Source organism: Amblyomma americanum, chromosome 7 (genome assembly GCF_052857255.1).
Source record: "Amblyomma americanum isolate KBUSLIRL-KWMA chromosome 7, ASM5285725v1, whole genome shotgun sequence".
NCBI classification, from domain to species: domain Eukaryota; kingdom Metazoa; phylum Arthropoda; class Arachnida; order Ixodida; family Ixodidae; genus Amblyomma; species Amblyomma americanum.
Genome location: NC_135503.1, coordinates 95355867 through 95380126, shown reverse-complemented (window position 1 = coordinate 95380126; position 24260 = coordinate 95355867). Strand labels below are relative to the sequence as shown.

Here is a 24260-nt window from a genome sequence, read left to right as displayed (position 1 = left end):
TGTAATCGAATCCTATATGGACAGAAGGTGAGTTGCTATACATTTGGCGGAAATCTGTGAAATTAATGTTTAAGAGATAAAGGAGGGACTGCACGAAACATATCTGGCGAGCACGCAAACGAGCTGCCGAATGTTATCGTTTCTTCATCCACTTCTATTTTCGAGCTACGTAGCGCGGGTGGCATCACTGGATACTTTCGCATATTTAGAAGCTTCCACCACCAGCTGCTTTTGTTAGCTTGACTAATTACTTGGTCTCCTTCGTTGCTTTTGATGCTTTACATGCTGCCGCGTTGAGCCGCTTCTGTGGCGGGAACAAGCTCCGCGTCCGCCAGTGCTCCCGCTCTCTGAAGCGCCATAGCGCTCGGCCGCTCTTCATCGGCTTCAGCGACGCGTATGGCCGCTGTCTCATCTTCGCATGCATCTATACAAGCCGGCCATTGGCGACATAGTCGATACTTCTTTCCCTCGGCTTAATCGTCTGAGCTGCACGGCCACGGCGGAAGTGCCAGCGATGTAGAGCGCTTGGAAGTGCCGAACGAAGAAAAGAAATATACGATGGCTCAAAATGTAGCGCGATAGGCTATAAGTTTGAGAATCTACCAATTGATCTTACAGCCGTTAACCATGCTTGACTAATTTAACCAATCAAACGTTTATCCCCTGTTTGCGTTTGCAGTGCACCCTGGCCAATCCCCCAGTCAAGTTATGTGCCATTCCAACAGAGCCGAACAACACGGAGCGCGCAGGAGGATGCGATGGCGGCCCTTTACCTGGAGCCAATATGGTTGTTTACGTAACAGTAATAATCATGGCTTCCTCGGTGTCGGTTTTTAGAGCCCAGCTCTCGGGCGCCCGTTCCTGCGTTCCGCGTTGTCGTCGGCGCTGTCGGCGTAGCCGGTTTTCCAAGTAGCAGAGCGAAACGCCACCTGTCCGCAGTGGCAGGTGACGAGTGAGGAGCGGCGCTCAAATCTCGAATTACCGACCATCGTTAATATCTGTGAACTTTTTTGCTGCACTGACAATTCTTATCGTGAACTACGATGAACACAAACGCTAGACAATCCACGAAGAAAAGCACGAGGACTGAAGCTACACTAACAACAGTTGTTACTGTAGCGTCTGTCCTTGTGTTCCTCTCTTATTCGTGGATTGTATAGCGTTTGTGGTCATCATCGTCATAAAAATATCGTGCAGCAACTATCCCTAACCGAAGTTTTGTTGCAGCGCTGACAAAGCTGTACTACCTGCGATACATGTGTTCGGCATCGTCTGTAGTGCTCAGATGAATTGCTCCGAAAGTCTGGCTCTGTGGTTTGCTTCACAGGGTCAGTGCTGCCCTGTTGGGTGGAACAGAATGGTCACGTGGACCCCTTCCTTCCAGGGGCGACCGGCTTTCGGGCGTTGTGTTCACACTTCTCTTCCGCATCGCCTTTAAATTTTTGAATCAGCTTAGGCTTGTAAGATCTTTTGGGTTACAAAAAATCTGTTGATGTAATGCAGGGCCTTCACTAGACTAGATTTGAGATTCAACGCTTTATTCGAATATTTGCGATGTGGCCAATTTCCGCAGGCTACATTTGCAGCAGAAAATAGCCATGCGTTATATCGCTGATGTTCATTATACTTTATCCACAAAGCCTCTTTTTTCTAAGTATCATATTCTTCCTTTGTTTTGTTTGTACAATTATAGGTTGATGGCATATTATATATCTTTCGTTAAATCTCGTATAGACGCTATAGTTGAACACAAGCGTTCGTCAAACAATACATAAAGAACTGTGGTTCATTCCTACACCTAGAACATCCTATGATGAACATCCTTTATCTTGTACACAACCTTCGCTGCTAAACCTATTAAGTCGAAAAGATTTTGATCCTACATGCAAGCAAAACTACCACTTCAAACGCTTTTGCCAACTTTTTTTTCTGCCGGAATAGTATAAGGCTTTCATTTTTTCCCGTTCTTATTGACTGCTGCTATCTATACTGTTCATTATTGTGCCGGCCTTTTTGTTTGTTTCTTTAGTGTTTTGCCACTGTCATTGTACAATGGTCCAATCTTTGTGCTGCATCTCTGTTACTGTAACTACCGCGTATGACTGGCCATCAACTTGCTGTTTACCAACTTGTAAGGGGTCGGGACCTCGTCAAGCTCTTTGAGCTCTTAGTCCCGTACTCCTCATCCTTTTCAAAAAGAAATAAAATTTGATTAATTGATTGATTGATTGATTGATTGATTCGTTTTCGAGCTAGTGCGGCGCCATAAGTTTTCCGGGCCTGTTTGGGCTGATGTAATAAGTGCGCCTCTATGTGCAGGCAATGAGTTGCTCGTTTCTTCTTTTCTCATGATTTCTCACGTCTGATTATCGAAACATTATTGCATATGAACTTCACAACCTTCCTTCCAACTTTGCGGTTCCGTCAGAATTTACCGAGCGCCCCTCTTTTCTACGATTTATGCTGGAAGAGTAAGCTGCAGTGTTTTTTTTTTTTTGAAAGCGCGAGTTTCTAATCTGGACATATATTCTGTTTCGCGCAAAGATATATGCAGTGAATTGGTATCGACGCTTAAGCTTAGCATCCAGACTTAGCCTTTTGCTTAGACTTAGGAACCCGACATTATACTTTCTTTTTTCTTGAAAGCCTTCTGCAAATGACTGGTGCTGGCTGATCGTCGTGCTCTTAAAACGTGGTGTTTTGGCTTCAGTAGGCTTTGTAAGAAAATGTAGCTTAGGACCTGCGTGTTGGTAGTTGTTAGGTTCAGAAGGACAGCTGCGTTCACGGGTAAGCTGGGGACCACTTTAGCGCTAGACGCAAAGTTTAGCTCACGCACGGTCTCGAATTTCTGTTCGGGGTTCAAATTAGTAATCAGTGCACAAGCAAAGTGTAGCAACTGCACTTGGACAGCAATGTACTTAACACGTTGATCTCAACGAGATATACTTAAGGTACTATGATGAGCAACTCATAGATGCATATTCGTTTTTCCAACATCTTCCTTCTTCTACACTACTCCTAAAAATAACTGGAACACACAGCACTTGCATGCGCCTCCTGCTGACGTGTGGAACCAACATAAATCTTGTCGAGTATATTTTTTGAGGCCCTCTATTTAATTATGCTAAAGACGATCATCGAGGGCCTTTCTTCCAAATACCGTAGATATCTTGATGAAGAGCAATCTTTGCTATGTTGAAGCCTTATCCACCGCACATTGGCAGCACGGCCACCATCGTTGGCGTTACAGCTCCTGTTGAAATTCATCTTTTACATCTTTTAAGCTTGAAAGGCTTGACCTTCCGTTATACGATTTCAGTATAACATTTTCCTGAAAGAGCGGCGATGTTGGCGCGGGCATGTTGGCGAGGTCAAAATTTAAATCGGAAATGTGCTCATATACTGGAAGAACTTGCCTAGAGGTCTCGGTAAGGTCGAACCAATGCCTGACCGGCGCGGAACGACAAACTCGCAAGGCTCTTTAAATAATTCGGCAATCCTGACAACGACATAAGCAGCTTTGGGTGACTGGCATTTAATGTAACCAAAATAGACTTGGTGGCAGGATTGATAACGGATGACGCTAATTCAAAGGTGTTGGCAATAATACATTCAAGCACAGGTGGCAATACCTACAGCACTGACGCGAAGAAAAGTGGTACAAATGATTATAATCAGCGCTGCCATGAGTCACTCTTCGTGTCGTTCTGCGTGCCCACTAAGTGAGCGGCAGTTGCACTGTAGCTGCAAAATCGGACTTCGTTCGAGAGTCAAACAGACAGGTGAAGATATGAAACGCTGTACAGGTTTCACAGTGGGGCAGACAATTCTTTCAATTAGTGACAAAAGGATCTTTACCCGCCCGCACGCGAAAATAAGAGGGCCGAACGTATGACCAAGGCTGAAGAATAAAGGAGACCAAAAGCTGCCCTAAACAGGCATCTAGTTTGGCGGACAAAAATTCTGGGTTTACGGCTAGCAGCATCTCTAACTCTTCCTAAAACTCCCGGACACAGATGCACCTATAAATTCGTTAGCCTCTCTTTCTTGCAAGATGTAACTCAGTAAAAGTGGCACCCAAACCCATAAACCATTCCTCACAGCTAACTACGCAGTTTCGCGTTTTTGATGGAATAATTTGCATTGAGATCATAGCAGAATATTCCATTTCGTTCCTCACTTGTAAGCACAAGCCGTCTATACCAAATTGTCACAGTTTGCCTGGCCGGCCATTTTGGCGCGACAATCACCAGACTTACATGTTCTGTTCATTAGTAGCTCGAAAACCACGTACGTTATTCGCCTAAGGATCGCGCAAGGATATATTTGAATTACGTCAAAGTTAAGAGTCGAACGTTGCCATATGGAGTAGGCGTTCCATATTTGTTTCTCATTCATTATTGCATCGCCGACCAAATAGAATCAGGCATACACGAGCTTCTATCCCATGTACGAAGCAGCAAATGAAGCGATGTAGTAATCTTCCTGAAGCTTTATTGACTGGACTTATTTAACTGTGTACATTGGGGGTCATATCTAAGTTCTATCGACTGCATCGTTGGCATCGGGGTACAGTGTGCCGTGTAGAGTTTGACAAACGGTCGAGAGCCAGTCACTACTGTTTTATTTTGCGTGTGTCAAGGTGAACTGCGCTACCAGCTTCCGACGGCGACATCACCCACATTCTGACGGAACAAGCTTTTGCAGAGAAGACTTCTAAGGCTATGGCGTGTCTGCAAATCAAGGTAACATAGACCTTACAAAAGCGACAGTTTTTTGCAAAATGCTTTCCATTTATGCAAAGGCGACTTTATTGTGCACATTATTATTAATCTTCCAGTGCCTTTTTTACAGTTTAATTTTCCACCATGCCAGAAAAGGATTAACGCTTGAAACTAGCTGTTTATTAATTCTTATTTGCAGTTCAAATCTGCTGGAGCAATTTAGAATAAGCAGAAAAGTTACCTTTTGCGGGAATCATTCTTCAGGGCATTATCGTTTTATCTTGCCAGAATTCACTATAGAGCGGAAACATGGAGACTAAAGAAAAGGCTTGACATTAATTTCAGTACAGCGCAGCGAGCTAAGGAAAGAAACATGATACGTATAATGTGACAAAAAGAGAGGGGGGTGGATCAGGGAACAGACACGAGCTAATGACATCCTATTTGAAATCAAGAAGAACCAATGGACGTGGGCAGGACATGTAATGCAAAGGAAAGCTAATCGATGGTTATTAACGGTAACGAAATGAATTCTAAGAGAGGTTAAGCGTAGCAAAGGGTGGAAGAAAGTCACGTAGGCGGAAAAGTTTGGAAAGTTTTCGGGCTTCTAGATGGCCGCATCAGGCAGAAGACACAGTTAATTGGAGAGGGATCGAAGGTGCCGTTTTCCTGCAGAGGACGTATACGAACTGATAGTGAAGACACTTCATTGCAGTTATTTAAATATACCCATATAATTTCCAGGGACTCTGCCACAGGTGCAGCTGAAAGTTTCGTGTCGACGGCTGCGTTTTGGCAGCTGGGCGAAGCTTCTTTCCGAGTGCTTCCAATACAGGAGCCTCGTAACTGCGTGCTCTGCATCGGCAACACGTGGGGCACTACGGGTCTTCCTAAGTGCGCTGTCACCACCCACTACGGTTTCGTGGCGAGCATAACCGCCGCAAGGTGAACGCCTGGGCTCTTCCAGAGTCCTGGGGTCTTCAAAACAATGCTCATCACAATAATGAATGACGCTGCAATGGAGGCCATAGTTTTGTAAACGAAAATTCTGTGCATGGGATGTAGGTATAATTAAACTTCCAACATGAAATCTTTGCAATGTAGAAACAGAGAACTAGCTGGAGGCAAGGAAATGAGTAGGCAGATAGTGGTGTGAAGATTCAAGTTAAGGAAGTTTAATGCTAAAGCACCACTCAAATGCGTAAACCCTGAGCAAGATGTTGCTATATTTGCAGGTTTGTGTAAAGAGAAAGAAGTAAATAAAATAAATATCAGCGACTAGAATTCGAACCCACGGCGACGGGAACAGGTCAGCTACGCTACCTACTGCGCCAGAGCACTGTAGGATATCGCAGCAGCAGAATACGCCCCATGTTAAACTGCAACACAGTTTTTCGCTATGCATTGCACATCGTCTTATCCAATACTACTGCCAAGCTAATATTCACGCTTTCAGCCATGTGGCGGCAGCGACAGAGAGATCTGCGCTGCACGCGTTGGCGTTGAAAACATTGCTGCAGAAACGCGGCACTGGAGCATAGGCTGCCGGTGTATGGACATTGGCTAAATTGGCATTGACGATGAAAAAGTTGAATGCGTGCATAACTGGCTCCCTTGATGAATGGACACATCAGTCGCTCAATAGGTACGTGAGGGTGGCGCCTGTGTGCAAAAAACTGTACTCTCGCACAATATTTCCTGCTTAGCAACGCTAAATCGCCAGACATTTTTTTTTTGTGCCGAGCTTTACGGTTGTTTACAAGCGTGTTGGGCAGAAAAAAAAGAAAACATGTAATTTAATTGGGACTGTTCTGCGCAAAATACAGCTGCATTTTGAAATTAGGGCTGAATTACGTTAGAGCAAAAATATCGAAGTTATTTGCACGTATGCACGGTTCGCGTGCAAAACTGCCAAAGAACGCGTATAAGTGGATCTAGATCTCCGAACCACGTTTCGGGTCCACTCTCTGGACCTTTTAAACTCCTATCGTGCCGTGAAATATGCGAGAAGCTTTACAAACCATAGTATTTTAATATGACAGTAACACTGATTAGCCCGTCATCCATAGCGCTGTGACATCGAGTTTTGTGTTATTTCATAGTTTTGTTGGCGGACCCCTACACGTATGTTTGTGCACAACCAGACAACTCTTCGGGTCACCTGGCTGGTGGTTAGATATTTCCTCGAAGTTGTCTAGACGTGGCAATACGAACGTAATGAAGATACATGAAAACGTAAAAATGTTACTTCCGCTCCGGTGACATCACTTCCTTGCAGGCAATGAAAATTATCCGGTCTGGTGACGTTATTTTTCTCTAGCCAATGAATCAATTTAATCTAACAAATCCCATGGTTTTGCCGATGAGGCTCATACTTAACACTAGCATTAACTTACAGCGTTGAGGCTGCCGTTCTGCAGAAAAATCTAGCGTCACTGGCGTGTCGAGAAAAGCACGTGGCTCACCTGCCGCATAAATCAAGTGATCTTGTGCTATCAGCCCAACTTGCGCACTGAGCTAGGTGGCAACCTGGCCACCGGACTGTGAGCGTTCTTCCCGCCGTGGCAGGTGTCAGTTAAATTATTGATTGGTTGCTCGAGGTTTCTCGAAGACAGCAACCTGGCTTTCAAAAGTTCCACCGGTGGGTGTGTTTGAGGCAGCCACCTGTCGGGGCTGTGGTGCATCACTTAACCGCTGCAGCCCTGCGCTATGAGTGGTACTAGGACTCCCTGCGATATATGAATGAAAAGTATACAATGGCCATGTCTGCGAAGGGATACGCAGAGGGGATATCAACTTGCCGATTGTACCCATTAACGCTACCGCGTCATACACTTAAGGCGAAGCTTTAGTGGCTCCTACAGTTTTCCAGCGAAAAGCTCTATGCGAGAAAGCTGTCTATATTATGTGGATGCTGCGGGTCCCGAAGGTGTACTAGCCACAGTGACGGTTGCCCACAAAAGGCAAACGGTTGATGGACGTACAGCAGTCAGCCAGGACACAACAACAGCACATGAGCTGGAAATAGCCCTCGCAGCCAAACATCACGCCTTGGAATACATACGCAGATTCAAAAACAGCATACCGAAACTTTATTACGGGTAGGATTGCCCCACTCGCCTCCTTGATCCTCCAAACCATACAAGCCTACGCTGACGCCAAACAGTTGATGCGGATATACCTGGCCAACAGGTTATAAAGGAGAACGAGTTGGCACACATCTGAGCCCGAGCTTTTCTCCCACGGGACCCCGAGAGATGGACCTCAGAAAGCAGTTCGAAGCACTCACAACGTACAAAGAGATACTGCAACAGCCCAGGTAGCCACCTGCCAAAAACCGAAGCAAAAACAAGATTTACCTCCATAGACTACAGACTCGGACATTCCACAGCCCTCATCTACGACGCGCCGTAAACACGTATTAAAATGCAAATTTTGCGGGGAGAAGTCAGACCTGTACAATATGACAAAAACAAAGTCATTCATATTGTATCTGAAGCAACGTATAGGAGGGGTGGGAGGCAGCGTGTCTAGCTCAGGAGAAGGACATCAACGTCAGCATATCGAACGAGCAAGGACCTCAACTTACGCCAACGGAGTCCTGGACTAAGGACACCTCTCTCCTCTTCCCCACCCTCTACCCGTACTAGAATAAATAGTCATGTGTGACCGCTTGTCTAAACGCTTATGAGAACGCGTCGATTTTGTTCTCTTTATTCTTGAAAGCCTGCATATTCACCGCGCCCTACCCTATAACGGTCACATGAGCCCCGCCAAGCTGTGTCGAGCAGCGTTTAGTTCAGGCGCTCCTCCCAGCATATATGTGGTGAAATAAACCGAATTGATTTTAGTAGCACTATGCGACCTCCACTCTGAGCCACAAGGAAAACAAAGTAACCACGGACGGGTGAGGGTGCTGAGCAAATGGTCACGTGACCATCCGTGCAAGGTCCTTGAGCTACCGTCGTCCTTGAGCTACATTCGGCCCTTGAGCTACCTTCGTGCACGCCGCCACGGTGGCGGCGCACACTCACCCATGGCTGTGGGGTCGAATCACTGAAAGTCATTGCGGATGAGCTCTCCGTAACAGTCTTAGCTGTAAAACTATTGTGCGAAAGCATAAACAACGGGAAAAGCCATGGGTGAAACAAAAGCACAGAGGTTAAACAAGAAAGCAGACACAAAAGGAAGAATGTTAAAAGAAAAAAAGTTGAAGAACGCTCTGCCGCAGGAAAAGCAAATGAAAGTAGCAAATGTAAAAAATAATAATGGAAACAGAAGAAAAGAAGCAATGCAAGTTTGGAATATAAAGACAGGGTACAGCAAAAAAAAACATGCCAAGAGATTTATATAAGGACCACAGCGAAGACACAATAAAACTGTACTACATATATCCATTCAAGCAGCGAACTTTCCTCTCTAGCAAAAAGAGCCTCTTTGCTAATGTATATTATTGCTTGACAGTAAATTAATTCCCATTTAAAGAGTCAGCTGATATCATTTTCGCATGCGGGTTTCAATATAACTGCAAGCTACAATCGGTACGTGACGGCTCTGAAGCTATGATTCTCGCTTACCCGTGAGACAACCATAGGTCTGGAAGCAGTCGCCTCGTCCTTGTAGCTTCCACTACCTCCGAAAAATTTGTAGGGCTAGTTGCACAAAAACTGTACTGCTGACATAATGCTGTTAGTAGTGCACTGTACGAACAAAACAATTATGGTCATACAAATACATAATTACAGCCAAACTTCGTTTTTGGCTGTTTCATGCTGTGATACGCCGACCAAATGTTGCGACGAACCACCAAGTTTTTCTGTGTTGTGCTAAACTTTTGTGATGACTTCGTTAAGTTTTTCTCTCCGCTTGCAGGTAATCTGGCTGCGCACAAACATCTGTACGGAGGCGTCTTTTTCATGGACTCTTTAGCAAAAACAGAGACCGGAAACGTCCGTCGCGTCACAGTGGCACAGGCATGCGCGAGTAGAAATGCTTTGTAAAACTGTTCCCTTTTCCCGCAAATAAGCAGTACCAATATTTCTTGCTCTAAACGTTTTATTGTTCTCTTAACCTCAATTATATCGTTTAAGAGAAGCGAATGTGCTTGTATATGAGCGTATTTTTTTTTGTGAATGTCTTCGATAATAGTCAACTTCAAAGTTGAACTGAGTTCTGGTTTATGGCTTATAGTTGATAGGGGATTAACGCCCCAAAGCTATTCAGGCTATGAGGGACGCCGTAGTGAAGGGTTCCGGAAATTTCGTCTACCTAGGGTTCTTTGCCCAGAATTGTTGCGTATGTATTATTTCTAACCTGCCAGCGTTCGGTCAATGGTCCAATACAGCACCCTAGTAACATACTAAGCACCCGAAAAAACATTTCCGCACCGATTACAAGCTCCAGACGTTGCATCGCAATTTTCTGTCCAATGTTAACATGTACCTACATATCAATTGTGCAAAACCTGCTCAACTACTACAGGTTCTTTCCAATTTGTAATCCATGTTTTGTTCCTGACGGCTTTTGCATGTAGATGTTTACTTCTCATCGTTTCTTTGCATACGCTCACGATGTGTTTTCACTATTTTATGCAATTTCTTTTGTTACTTAAATTTTTGTAGTTACTCAGTAGACTTTTGCTTTTTGAACATTTTTGTCCTCTTATAAAACAGTGCATTTTCATGCTTACTTTTTGTCCGTAGGTCTCGTCTGTGCTGCCGTATAAGGGTTGTCTGGGCCTCTTCAAGCTGTTTGACTACAGCTTTTATCACAGGCGGCCTGCCAGAAATTCTGATAAAGAAAGATCAATGTTCAGTGCTCAACCTGCTTTGCTCCTTACCTGGTGAGACTGCGATCGTATGGCGTTTTTCGCGTGGGTTCCGTGAGAAAGTAGTGATACTACACTGAAGGTCGTATTAAATGCGCAATATTTTCAAAACCTGTGGTTCGTCATGTGGAGGCAATATGAGATGACGTGCTGCGCACAACTTTTGATTTCAATCAAAAGTTAGAGTGTTGTTTCGGTGGTCAGTTCTATTCTGAGTGTCAGCACATACAGGGAAATGATGTCTTTCTTAAGAATGAGAATCTTGTAGGTCCACGATGATGGCGTTGTCGAAGAACAACAACTAACAACGCTTTTATATCCCGAGGAGAATTTAAAGCGAGACATTTGGCGATATGTTTATTTATTTTTTCAAATGCTTGTAAACAGACTTGGACAACGCAAACCGTGGGTTTATTCTACACCCGTGACCATTCTATGCGCACAAAACGTGCCTTGTGAGCTCTCTGTTTCCGCCTGTAGGCATGTGCGCATCTGCTTGCAGCGCCGTTCCTTTCTTCGCAAGTTTACCAGCTGCTGCACCTCATATACGCGTCAGAGAGGTCACGTGAAAACCACAGGCTTTTCCTAGCGCGACTTCCAGCAGCTCGCGTAACACGACTCGCGCCGGCAGAAGCGCAGCCCTTCGACGCAGTTGCATTCATTCTCTCCACGGCGCGGTTCCCCCTTCACGACGAAAAGGTTGCGCAGTTCGTACGGGTCTGCTGTCAAGTTGTAGCTCTCCACGAAGCCCTGCAGGAATTGTGTGAAAGAAAGCAAACGTCGTAATTGTTGGCAGGGCTGGTCACTGCGAAGAATTATTTAGGTGTATATAGATTTTCTTTCAAGGTGGAAAGACTGCGCCCACGAAGGCTTCATTATAATTGTTCCGCTCTTAGATAAATAACTTCAAATGAAAACAATGTGGAAATTAACGGCATGTACAGCGGAGCCTTTGTTGTTTCCCTCGGCTACCATGAAACCCTATCCTCTGTGCGAGACGCAGTATAGATCTAGACGCCGTCTGCTCCCCGCTGCACCCTTTGGCCGTAGTCGCATGCTACGCGGGCCCCTCAACGGGCCACGGAGGCGTGACGTATGCGAGAAACGTGAACATGGGCAGAGAGGATGACAGTACGAATTTTACTCGGAAGCAAAATTGAATAGAATTGCCCTCGGCGACTATTTACGGTGCGACTGTTAAAGTCGGCGCACAGCATACGGGTGGCTGTGTATTTTTCCTCCATCTAAATGCGACTATTCACGAATTATTCGAATGAAAAGTGACTTTCTGTCGTGAGGGAATGGGCGGAAGCAACACCCTCTAAATACTTTCTTCAGGCCTCTCCAGGCCCTCCTTTCCACACGCGCTACGTCACGCCAAGTGTCCGGTCAGGCTGCTCACCAAGCGCGGCTCCGCTCCGCTCGGTTGTCTCCCTCGATGTGCTCGCGCTTGCCCGGGCAAGCACAGACACGAACGCAGTCTTGCAGTGAGCGTCTAGCTGCTGCTTGAGTCTTTCAGCCTGGCGTTGGGTGCATTTCCGTTCGCTCCTCGCACGGCTGTGTCTGTTTCGTGTGGCCGTTTCTTGTGTGGCGTGCGTACCTGTGCTAGCGCACGAATGGGAAACTGATTGCCTGCCGTGTAGCGAGTGCAACTTCGTGAAACATGGGCCGGTGCTGTGTTCCCGGGTGCCGCGGGAACTACCAGAATGGTCCCAAAGTACGTGTTTATTGCTTCCCAAGAGACGAAGTACGAAGAAAAGCCTGGTTGCGAGCCATTCCACGGAAGGATTTCACACCTACAGAGCATTCGAGGGTAAGACTCTGAAATATTGCTTAATAGGCGCTGGTAATTATCTTAGTTGTGAGCTGTCGCTCCCGGAAAGGCATGCTGTCTTTGTAGGCAATGATATCACTTCTTACACTTATGTATGAATTGTCCAGGAAGCATTTAGTTCTGTGGATGTGCATAAGGCTTGTGTAAAAGCTGTGTAAATATGTAAAAGCTGTTCACTATTCAGACTCTTTTTACTTAGTGTTTTAGGCAATGGAGAGTCATGGCGAATGGCCTTGCTTCATTTTCTCGTGCAGGTGTGTGAACTGCACTTCCACGCAGGCGACTTCATTACGACGTTGTCACACCAAGATGAACTGACAGGGAAAATAATAGAGGTGAAGCGTGACAGGCTACAGTTGAAGATTGATGCTGCGCCTTCTGTTTTTCCAAACTGCCCAAAATACTTGTCCTCAACGCCTGGACGGAGTGAATCGCCAGAGACGAAAAAAGCAAGAAGGGAAAACGCTGCTTTGCAGGAGGCTATGAGGAAGTCACTTCAGTCTAATGAGCTTGAACAGAAAAGAAACAAAGTTTCATCTTACGAGGAGTTCAAATCTAAGTTGCCTGGAATCTGCAACACGAAATTCTGGACCGTTTCTGTCGATGAGCAGTGCGTTAGGTTCCTTCTCATCGAGAATGATCCTTCACCTAATGTGAAATGCGCCTTGGTAGTTCTCCCTGATCTGTCACTTTCTGTTTTCTTGAATGGAGTGAAGCTTCTGTCGCTTCCTTCAGGCAGGATTCTGCCAGCTCAAGTATGCGACACCTCCAGCCTGTCCTTGCTGCTAGAAGAACTCGAGATAGGCTTGCATAATATACCTGAGGTGACGAAAGAGTCGAAACATACTAAAGTATTGCAGTTTGTCGGTTCACTGCTTGCAGACCTCATTGAGGACAGTGATACGACGAAAGAACAGTCTTCTTTGCTGAAATTTCTGGTTGAGCAGATAGAGCTTCTCCTCGCGAAACAGCATGTGTATAGCGCAGAGCTGCTGGTATTCGCCAGTATTTTGAATTCAATTTCTCCTCACGCATATCACTTCACAAGAGCTGCATCAAGAATCATTCTGCCCCATCCTTCCACACTGCGCCGTGTTTGCTCAAATTACAAAGCTGACCCTCTTGTGGAGCAAAATCAACCGCACTGTCTCTCCTACATCCGAGAACGAGTCAAATCAATGAAAGACCACGAGAAGACAGTGACCCTGATGATCGATGAGATCCACATAAAACCATACTTCGACTACAAAGGGGGCACAATAGTAGGATCGTCGGTTCATTCAACGGAACCAGCAACAACAGCCCATGTGTTCATGGTACAATCACTCCTTTCTGCAAACAAGGACGTCATTCACATATTACCTGTGAGCAAACTGAGCGCAGAAATTTTGCACGAGCATGCTAAGAACATAATCATTAATGTTGAGAAAATGGGGCTCAAAATTATCGCTGTGATAACGGACAACAATGCTCTGAACCGCAAGATGATGTCGTTATTTGCTACAAGTCCTCAGGTGAGCATTGTCTATCCCCATCCAGCCGATAACGCTCGCCCTCTTTTCTACGTGGTCGATCCTGTGCATCTCTTGAAGTGCATTAGAAACAATTGGATTAACCAGAAAAACCCTGGAACATGCCTCTATTTCCCTGAAATGGACTTGAGTGGAGCAATGCCCGAAGGGCCTCCTCGTATGAAAGCTGCTTCTTTCGCAGCTGTGCGGCAGCTTTATTCTTCAGAGAAGACGTCGCTTGTGAAGGCTGCTTACAGACTGAACGCAAAAGCCGTGAATCCAACCTCAATGGAGCGGCAAAATGTAAAGCTCGCTCTCGACGTCATTAATCAGTTTGTTTCAAATGCCCTCAGGACACATGGTTCCGCGTTCAAGATTCCTCAAGCTGAGTCGACTGCTCTTTTCATTGACGTTATCCTCACATGGTGGCAAATAGTCAATGTTAAGACCCCTTGCAAAGGCCAGAGGCTAAGGGACAGCATGCAAGACCCTGTAAGGTCTGTTGATGACACACAGTTAGCTTTCCTGAGCGGCGTTGTGGACTGGTTGGACGCTTGGGCAAGAATAAACATCACCAGTGGCTCGCTGACGAAAGAGACTCACAGTGCTTTGCGACTGACATGCTATTCTCTGGTAGAACTCTCGCGCTACTGCTTAGAAGAACTTCACTTCAAGTACGTACTGCTGGGCAAATTTCAGACGGATGCGCTAGAAGACCGGTTCGGCCGTTACCGCCAGCTGGCAGGATCACAGTACCACATTTCCGTGCGTCAGCTCTACGAATGTGAGAAGAAGCTTCGTCTTCAAAAACTTTTGACATTTCCACGCGAGGAAACAGAGTTTGAAGACGTAAGTGAGGATCTTGTCCCATGCAACTTTTCTGTGGCTGTCAGCGACGACGATATTACACACGCCCACTCTGACATGGATGCTATTGTCTACATTGCAGGATACGCTGCTCATGCTGCTTTAAAGAAGCTTTCATGTTCTGCTTGCTTCAGCACATTGGTGATTGAAAATCGAGAGATCGAAGCGGAAAATACTGCCATGATAGCTAACCTGTCGAGAGGAGGGCTGAAGTTTCCCCAGCCATGCACAGTTCACATGGTACTGATGACTAAACTAGTTGCAGAGAAGTTGTCTTTTGGAGCAACCGCGGAAGATTTTCTCTCCTGTAGAAATCAACGTGGTGTCGTGATTTCACAGACGATTTCCCTCCTGGACGAACACGACATTGAGACATGTGAAAATGGCCACACTGCACAAACTCTCCTGCGCTTGGTAGTACGCGTTGCAACCAACGTTGTTCTAAACAACTTTTGCAAACTAAGAAATGATGCCATACAAGACAATGCGCAGCAGAAGGCCGCAGCCCGGAAAGCAGCAACGCTTAGAAGAAGTAAGTTTTATTCCCAAGCAATAAAAATGCTTTGCGCACACTTCATTGCTGGTGTCTCGTCGTTTTTTATTGTAAGGGTCAGATTAGCTGTACAAATACTCAACAGCGCAACATTATTGTGAGTGTCATTATTGCTGTGTGTGAAAGCTTTAAGCAAAACACAATACAGAATAAAACTAACACAATGCGCAGTAGACGGTGTTTTTTTTTTCATTGTTCACGAACTTCTACTTTAACAACTAGATATACGCATGTGCGGTCTGTGCGGATGGATTTTACCGCACGGCAGACATCATGTACGTGATAGAACCTAATAATTAGATGATTAATTGAAATTAACTAATCAATTTTTTATTATAATGACCAATAATGCGAAATTGGCGGCCGTATGCTAAATTGTTTATTATAAAAAACTGTATTAGCAGCTCGAACTTTCTTGACAATAAGGTGTTCTGCAATAAAAAAAATATATAAAGCAGATAAAATGATAGCCTAAGGCGCGCACAAACTAGCGAATTTCTTTTCTGCAGCAACGACAAAAATGAAAATGAAGGAATCACTTATAAGGCAGCTACGTACGGCAGTACCCGAATAGTGCAGACGGGCGCGGCGCGCTGAAATCGCGGAGCGCGGGGCCTGCACGGTCCCTTGGCGTGACGTCACGCGGCCGGTGGAGAGGCCTTAGCATTGAGAGGGTGTTGGCGGAAGCCCTAAGGACGCAGTTCTGGGTTCGAGTGGCCACCAATGGAAAGGTTTATATGTAGGGCGTCCAAACGACAGTAGTAACTGATAATCTTACACAAATATTCCCCAGGGCGAAAGCTGTGATGTGCCACTTTCGCATCTTTCAATGGCGACTTACCTCATCGTCATCAAACATGCAGAACTTGATGTTTGTCTCGCCAGATATGTGTCGCGTGCAGAGGTAGGTGTTGTTCCAAGAATCCTCACACTCACATTTCACGGCCGGATCACAACCCTGAAAATGAGGTGAGCTCATTGGTTCAGCATTTGGTCATCGACGCCTTTCAAGGACAAGGGCTGCACTAGTGTCATCAAGCAAAGCTTTCGAATCTATGGTTCACCGTTGCAATCCAAGTCAATGGAGAGAACGTACGTAAGGGCGCTATTAGCCGAAGAGCGGCACTGACTATGATGAAATCGCTATAGATCTAGGTGGTTGGCCCAGTCCGCGCTCATTACACCTCCCGCACTGGAAACGCGAGTTGCACACAACAGCCCTGTGGAGTTGACATTATGCGACTACTCCGCCTGCGACGAGCTTCAGCAGTTTGAACGATTGCGCAGCGTTTCAATTCAGAGGTATGGAGCAGCGCACTAACACCAAGAAGCGCCTTCAGAGGACTACTATACTGTTACGGTACGCAGTTGCAAGGCGTTTAGGATGTTATTCTGTCTCCGTCCCCTGACAGACGACGACGCTGGAGCTGCTTCTGGAGGAGCTGGTTTTCACCATGTTCGCATCAGCCACTGGGATAACTTAAGATTTTGGTGGAGGTGTGAGGAACACCAACCCACACAATCTGGAGCCTCACAACGATTACCGAAGCAGGTCTTTCCGCGTCAACAAAGCCAAGGCCGACGATTGGTTTGCCATTTTTGAGCACGTCAGCAAATACAAGCAGTGAGACTGGATACTTGTGATGGTGAAAGCTATTTTCTACTTGGCGTGCACCACGCGCGTCTGGTTCGCGACGCATGAGGACAACGAAACAAGCTGGGGACACTGTAAGCAGAAGCTCCGGGACCCGTAAGACAAGTCCATGAGACGTAAGCTAAGAAAGATCTTGTCTGTCGAGCTGGGTCGCCTACGGAATCCTACGTGACTAATTTACATATAGGATGCCCTATTTGATAACGAGGTTATTTTTTGTTGTCTTTGTGCCCAGGAAGACGACGATAAATGGTGGCGCTAGTTTTGGGGTGAGCGATTTGGTCGTTTTACCGACTGCTGCTGTCTAACCCACCGCTGAGATAAATCTGCGTATTATTATGACCAGTTAATAATCGTGATGATATTGCAAATGAAGCGCGAAAAACGACGCGACATTGTGATTAGCCTAGCACTGTCTTCATTTTCAGCAAGCTGCTGTTATAATTATTCTCGGAGCCACCTTTTTCGCGGAAGTTGCGCATAGCAACCAGGGTTTCCTCGAGAGCGCCGTTTCATTAGACTCGTCCCTCAAGGCCAGCCTGAAAAAATAGATGGAATTAAGTTCAGAGTTTTTGAGTGTCTAGCCATAGAACGCATTCCGCGAGTTCAGTGAATGCGATCCCTGCCATGGCTGGCGCTGCCGGCGCGGTAGCCCTGCGTACCCACCGACAAGCCGTACGGTGCATGGCACTCCGACTGGTCGTGCACCTCTCCCTCGCCGGTGTACTCGACCAAGAAGCTCTCTCTCGGCCAGCTGGACGCGGCGTCCAGAAGCAGTGGCTTCAGACTGACGCCGTCCATGTCTCCATGGGGCGGCAGTCCGGCCAGGTCCAGGAAGGTGGGCGCCAGGTCCACGTTCAGAGCCGCGCCCTGCAGGAAGGGGTGCAGCCAGATGTGACAACCTTCAGTGAATTCTGAAGCAATATTTTTAGAACAATCCTTTGTGCAGCAGTCGGTGCGTTGCGCCCAGTTGTGCGCGAAAAAGTCGTGTAAAGTCGCACGTGTAAAGGTTCTGTGCTCGCTCTCCGAAGCCGCCGGTCTCCGAAGCCTCCGAAGTCACTGCCAAAGGACCCTTTTAGCCCCTAAAGTGCCCTAAATGGCCATCATTTGCAGTTTCTCAGTGCTGCAACATAGTATTCAAGCAACACGCGCGCGTAGAAGCCGTAACAGTGATTATGCCGATGAATTCGTTGTATCTATAATGATTATAGTACAGGTCTGCAACACTATTCGCTGAACTTAATGTTCCGCTAGCATTTCTTTGCAGTGTCATATATGATTCCTTGAATAAAGAACAGGGAGATGCGTCCGCTAAACATGAGGTGCACTTGCATAATGGTAGAAATATGTACAGAACTTCTTTTTGTTCCGCGAGACAGGTATATAAAACTCAACAAATGTCGCCTATAAATTGTGTACCTGCTAAATTGAACCCAGTGTTTCAGAAACCTGGTACCGTTGTTGGCAGTAGTATGAAAGTGGGTAACGAGAGTGCAAAGCAAGGAGGAATAACCTGTATTATTGGTGGTCAGGCCATTTAAGCAATAATGCATGAAGTGGAGAACATTGAGAAAAAACGGGAATATTTAGTTAGACAGGTGAAGACTGAACATTGTCAAGAGAAATTTGAACTGGCGTAATGTTTCTTGCAGCAGTATGAGTTTTAAGGGCTTTTCTGTGCTCTGAACATTGCGTGAAAACAGAAATGTTCCCGCCGCGGTGGCTCAGTGGTTAGGGAGTACCTGGGTTCCAACCCGACCGCGGCGGCCGCGTTTCAATGGAGGCGAAATGCAAAAGGCGCCCGTGTGCTGTGCGATGTCAGTGCACGTCAAAGATCCCCAGGTGGTTGAAATTATTTAGACCTCCACTACAGCATCTCTTTCTTCCCTTCTTCCTTCACTCCCTCTTTATTCCTTCCCTTACGGCGCTGTCCATGTGCCCACAGAGATATGCGAGACAGTTACTGCGCCATTTCCTTTCCTCAAAAAGCAATTTTTAAAATCAATTTTCCGTAAAGAACGCCGTTTCGAATATCACGCTAGTGGCAGATTTCGCGTGATGTCCATTGGCACGGCACTCGCAAGTGCGCGCCGCAGCTTTGGTTGTCAATGCTGGCAAGCGGCCGAAATATTGTTGCCAGAAGTTTCGGTCTGCTTTTCCACAGCGTACAAAAACTTTCCAATAGTTACATCTTTTCAGAAATTACGCCCTTTTGGGGTTGGTATCAAGGCGCTCAAGCTGTTTATACCTTATTGCACTTGGCCACCACCAAGAGTACAGTATCAGAACCTGAAATTACCCTTTTATACCTTTGGCGTCTGCCCTCAGAGCAAACTGCCGACAGGCGCTTATTACTGAGGTCCGCTGTCCTCTCAAAAACAAAAAAACTAAAAACTGCACATTTAGCATAGGGAATATAAAACAAGAAATGTATTTTCTTTGAAATTTGCTGGCTTTTTATTTTGTCAAACATAATTAATATTGGCTGAGGGGACTTCACAAAGAAAAAAATAGCGGGGAATTTTTGTCTAAATTCTAAAAACGTGCGGAAACAGAATTACATGAACGATAACGACGGCGATGAAGACAGGGGATTCCCTGTCTTTGTGCGTGCCGCAGATGGACGTTGATGAAGACGCCGATGTGCAATGTACATTGATAGTTGTTGTTGTTAGCCTATCAAAAGATGGCATACATTGGTAGAGTAGAGTGTGTTGCAGATCAACACGAGGTGTAATCGGCTGCAGCGATAGCCTAAACTAGCCGCCGCGTTGGCTCAGTGGTTATGGCGCTCGGCTGCTGGCCCGAAAGACGCGGGTTCGATCCCGGCCGCGGTAAAGTTTGATGATGTGACATCCCTCCAATTGTGAACGACACAGCATTTTTTACATTATATTGCAGCAAATCTTTGCAGTGTTTGTTCATGCTTCAAATCTGCCGCCACGCCGCTTTATCGCTTTGTTTGCGATGCAAGACGCGACCTAATTTATCTCGATTGATCGCATCCAGGCAGAGCTGATTCTACGTTGTTGCAGAATGTTCTAGTAACTTTGCACGCTTTATCTCGAAAGTTCGCTACCAGCTTTATATTGAACACGGCCGACAGCGGCGGGCATTTTTTCGACGAACGCCGAGGACGCTTTTTGCTACGCCACCGCCGAGCGATTCAACACATTTCCTAACATACACAGGTACCACATCATATTCCCGGACAGATATGACAGAATCTGCCCCTGGTGTGGCGGAATTCCAACAACATATTATGTAACATGGGGCTGCTCCGGTCCCAAGCCCCCCGAACTAGACAAACATCACTCCGAGGAACAGCTAGAGTCTGCCCTGCTCAGCTCTGACTTGGCGACGTAGCGAAAGCTGATATCCCAAGCAAGAGCAACTGCGGTGGACATTGGGGTCCTGAAATAAGGACTCCACCCAAAATCTGTATTTTCGCCTCTCTATCCTACCTTTTTGGAATAAATGTTTACTACTACTACTACTACTACTACAACTACTACTACAACTACTACAACTACCACCACCACCACCACCACCACCACCACCACCACCACCACCACCACCACCACCACCACCACCACCACCACCACCACCACTACTACTACTACTACTGCTACTACTACTACTACTACTACTACTACTACTACTACTACTACTACTACTACTACTACTACTACTACTACTACTACTACTCAGTCCATTGTGGGCGCAAGTCAGCCCAAATAAAGTGTTTTGTTTAGACACCATTTTCGCAGCCTTTCTGCTCTCCGGACTGCACTCACCACTTCGTGACAATACCACCGAGCGAATTTTATGCTATGCTTCTCACATTATAGGAATGCTGTTTCAGGCCTTCAGTGGCGCATCTGACAGTTTACCCTATGGATGCAAAGATCCAAAGGCAAGCCGGATATCATAAATCGTATCGCTGCGACTTCCAACATACACCCGCTCCACTCAACGTGCTCTCTGTGCCAAACTCTTTCATGCATGCTGACCTTTTCCGTCCTGCCAGCGTCAATGCCCGGCCCTCTAACAAGCAGAGGAACGTGGATGTCCGTCTCGTACGGCTGCCTCTTGTCCTTGGGCTGTGAGAACTGACCTGGATATTGGGACAAAACAAACCCTGTTCAGCGTAACGTTAAAGCTGCATGCGCTGGAGTGTGACTTAAAGCATGAACCATCTGGGGCTGTAGTTTCGTAATGATTAATTTTGTTTTCATTGCACTTTGCCCTGACGTCATTCGTGACGAAGGCAGCACGAGGTAGGGAAACAAACGACCAATCACATGCGCGGTCGGGCTCGTCGCGCACGCCGCCTCTAGCAGGCCCAAATGCTGCCGCAACCAATCCAGCTAAGCCACATGGATCTGCGGCACAAGTATCGCATATTTTGTTTTTGTCAGCACCGATTTGGCACCGATAAAATAACTCAGGTGGTTAAACGGGTAGTCATGCTCCATAATTCGTCCGCGCCCCCCGCCAGTGCGTTGCATGGGCGTGGAACGCGTTTATTCAAGTAAATGGCAACCCGCTAGTGTTTCCACCCGTAGTAGCATGACTCCTTCTCACATGGCCTACGTCAGAGGGTGCAGCAGCCAATGCCTGAAGACAAAATGAAAACGAAAAAATCATGATACAATGCGCCCCCAGGTTCACGGAAAGTAAACATTCATTGCAGAATACAATAGTGATAGTTCTCGACAACAGCGGCCGTCACTTGCAGGCAATATGTTACAAAATAGAAAACTAACCACGTGCGCCGTCTCTCTGACGTGTCAGGACTAAAAACGCCAGAAAAATTCTAAACTTCAGAGCACTTTTTCTGCATCAGACCCATTGCAACGGCAAACAGTAAAAGACTCGCGACAGATATGAGAGGGCGGTAACGATTCAGGTGTGCGGATGAGATTAAGAAGGTTGCAGGGATAAGGCACGCGCAGCTGGTGCAGTACTGCTGGGCTAACCGAAGCGATTTATGTTTTTTCTGCCGTGGACGGTAGTTGAGCTGATAATGATGATGAATGAGATGACTGCCATTATTTTAGACTTGCCAGTTCAACGAATGAAATAATCCTGCAACAAACGTTTAGATTTTCAAAATGACTGCAACGCTTACTTTTTGCCTTAGTATTGAACAGCAGGACGAGGGCTGTCAGGATGGTTGAACGTGTACGACCACGCATGAAGCTGCGCATTCGGGCACCCGTTGACAAGACTAATTCAAAAAGTAATCGTTGTAGTCGTTTTGCAAATTGAAGCGTTTGTTGCAGGATAACTTAGGAAGGATCATTTCATTTGTTCAACTGGTAAGTCTGAAAATAATGACAGTCTTCTCATTAATCATCATTATCAGCTTATCTACCGTCCACTGCAGGAAAACATATATCGCTTCGCTTAAACCCCCATTCCTGCACCAGCTGCGCGTACCTTATCCCTGCAAGCTTCGCAACCGCCCTTTCATATCTACGCTTGCCTTTTTGTGGTACCCATTCCCTTTAGCTTCAGAGATCATCGACTCCCGGTATTGCGGGCCCCGCTCTGTCCATTTCCTTTTTTTTACTTCAGTTAGGTTATCAAAACTTCTTTTTTATTCGATATGTTTACCATTGGGCATAATGCGAAAGAGAGAGAGGGGGGAGTTAGAAGAACGAGCGTAAATAAGTCTCGCTTAAAAGGTGCCAGATGTTCTCGACAAAGGCATTATCTAGAGTCCTCTTGCGATAGTCTTCTTCAACGTCCCATCGCAGGCCGACCTTCCTTACGAAGCGTCGTCTCACGGAGGCTGCAGCCGGGAAAGTCCACAGCTAGTGTTTTGCGTCCACAGTTCAGACGCAGCACCACAATGGGGACACTTGTCAGTCAGTTCTAAGCGTTTTTCACGCCACCGATGATGCGCAGAGGGAGTCAGAGCCGCTCCTGCCCGAATCCGGCGCACGGATACCCCCTCCTGCCGACTGAGACTACGGGGGAGAGGGTACGAACAGGGAGGAATTAGAGCGCGTGTTGGCTGAAAAATGAAAATGAAAATTGGTTTCTGGGGAAAGGAAATGGCGCAGTATCTGTCTCATATATCGTTGGACACCTGAACCACCCCGTAAGGTTTATGGTTTATGGGGGTTTAACGTCCCAAAGCGACTCAGGCTATGAGAGACGCCCTAGTGAAGGGCTCCGGAAATTTCGACCACCTGGGGCTCTTTAACGTGCACTGACATCGCACAGTACACAGGCCTCTAGAATTTCGCCTTCATCGAAATTCGACCCCCGAGGCCGGGATCGAACCCGCGTCTTTCGGCCAGCAGCCGAGCGCCATAACCACTCGGCCACCGCGGCGGCAACCACGCCGTAAGGGAAGGTACAGAGGAGGGACTGAGAGCAGAAAGGAAGAAAGAGGTGCCCTAGTGGAGGGCTCCGGGATAATTTCGACCTCCAGGGGATCTTTAACGTGCACTGACATCGCACAGCACACAGGCGCCTTTGCGTCTCGCCTCCATCGAAACGCGGCCGCCGCGGTCGGGTTCGAACCGGACTCCGGATGGCTTGTTTCTCGAAAACATGGGACATGGACGAATCTGGGGGAAGAGGGGAAAGAGGCGTGATGCCTGATGTGTCAAGGTGTGTCAATGTATCCACATGAATGTTATGCGGATCGTGAACATGGTCGCAATTCAGTGTATGGGCACATGACAGGGGTATTTTTTGCAGAGTTGGTGAATGGATTGTGTAATTTGGAATGTCCTCCGGACAGCGATATGCTGCTTAAGGGTGGCAAGGGAGTCAGTGTAAATATGAACAATATTGAGAGTGGGTACGAGTGGAAGGGAAGCAATTGCATTGTTCATCGCCTGAAGCTCCAAGGCAAGGGGGTGCAAGTATACGTGCTATATGTAGCGCGGGAGTTAAGATTAGGATGCGAGGGACTGTAAAACTGCGGTAACTCCCTGCAGTGCTGCGTGTGATGCATCAGTGTTTATTATGCACCCTGGAGGTACATGCACGGCTGATATCGGCGACGAAGCAGAGGAGCGATTGTCTGTAAGTCGGCAGACCATGGAAAAAAGGTCTGTAAACGATGAAGCCGAAGCGACATCTTGTGTGCTCTGCTTGCCTCATGCTGCTCAATTATTTCACTTAATGTATTAAGTTGAACGTACTCTTGCAGAATGGGCATGGGTGTAATACGAGGGATATAAGTTATGGCGCGCGCACAGCCTCCCGATTGGTTGCTTCAAGGCAGTCCCACTGTCGACGGGTGAGGTGATGAAATTGGGCCTG

General features: G+C 46.6%; 1 protein-coding gene across 1 annotated transcript in view; it reads right to left on the bottom strand.

The window, feature by feature from the left end:
* Window positions 1–10892: 10892 nt before the first annotated feature.
* LOC144099423 (N-acetylglucosamine-6-sulfatase-like) overlaps window positions 10893–24260 on the bottom strand; it is a 52341-nt gene continuing 38973 nt past the window's right edge. The window contains exons 9-12 of the mRNA XM_077632717.1: window positions 20984–21087; window positions 17637–17840; window positions 16158–16274; window positions 10893–11301 (exon numbers count right to left, since the gene is read on the bottom strand). Coding sequence (XP_077488843.1) covers window positions 11137–11301; window positions 16158–16274; window positions 17637–17840; window positions 20984–21087 — 590 coding nt within the window. The 3' untranslated portion in view covers window positions 10893–11136. The remainder of the gene's footprint in view (window positions 11302–16157; window positions 16275–17636; window positions 17841–20983; window positions 21088–24260) is intronic.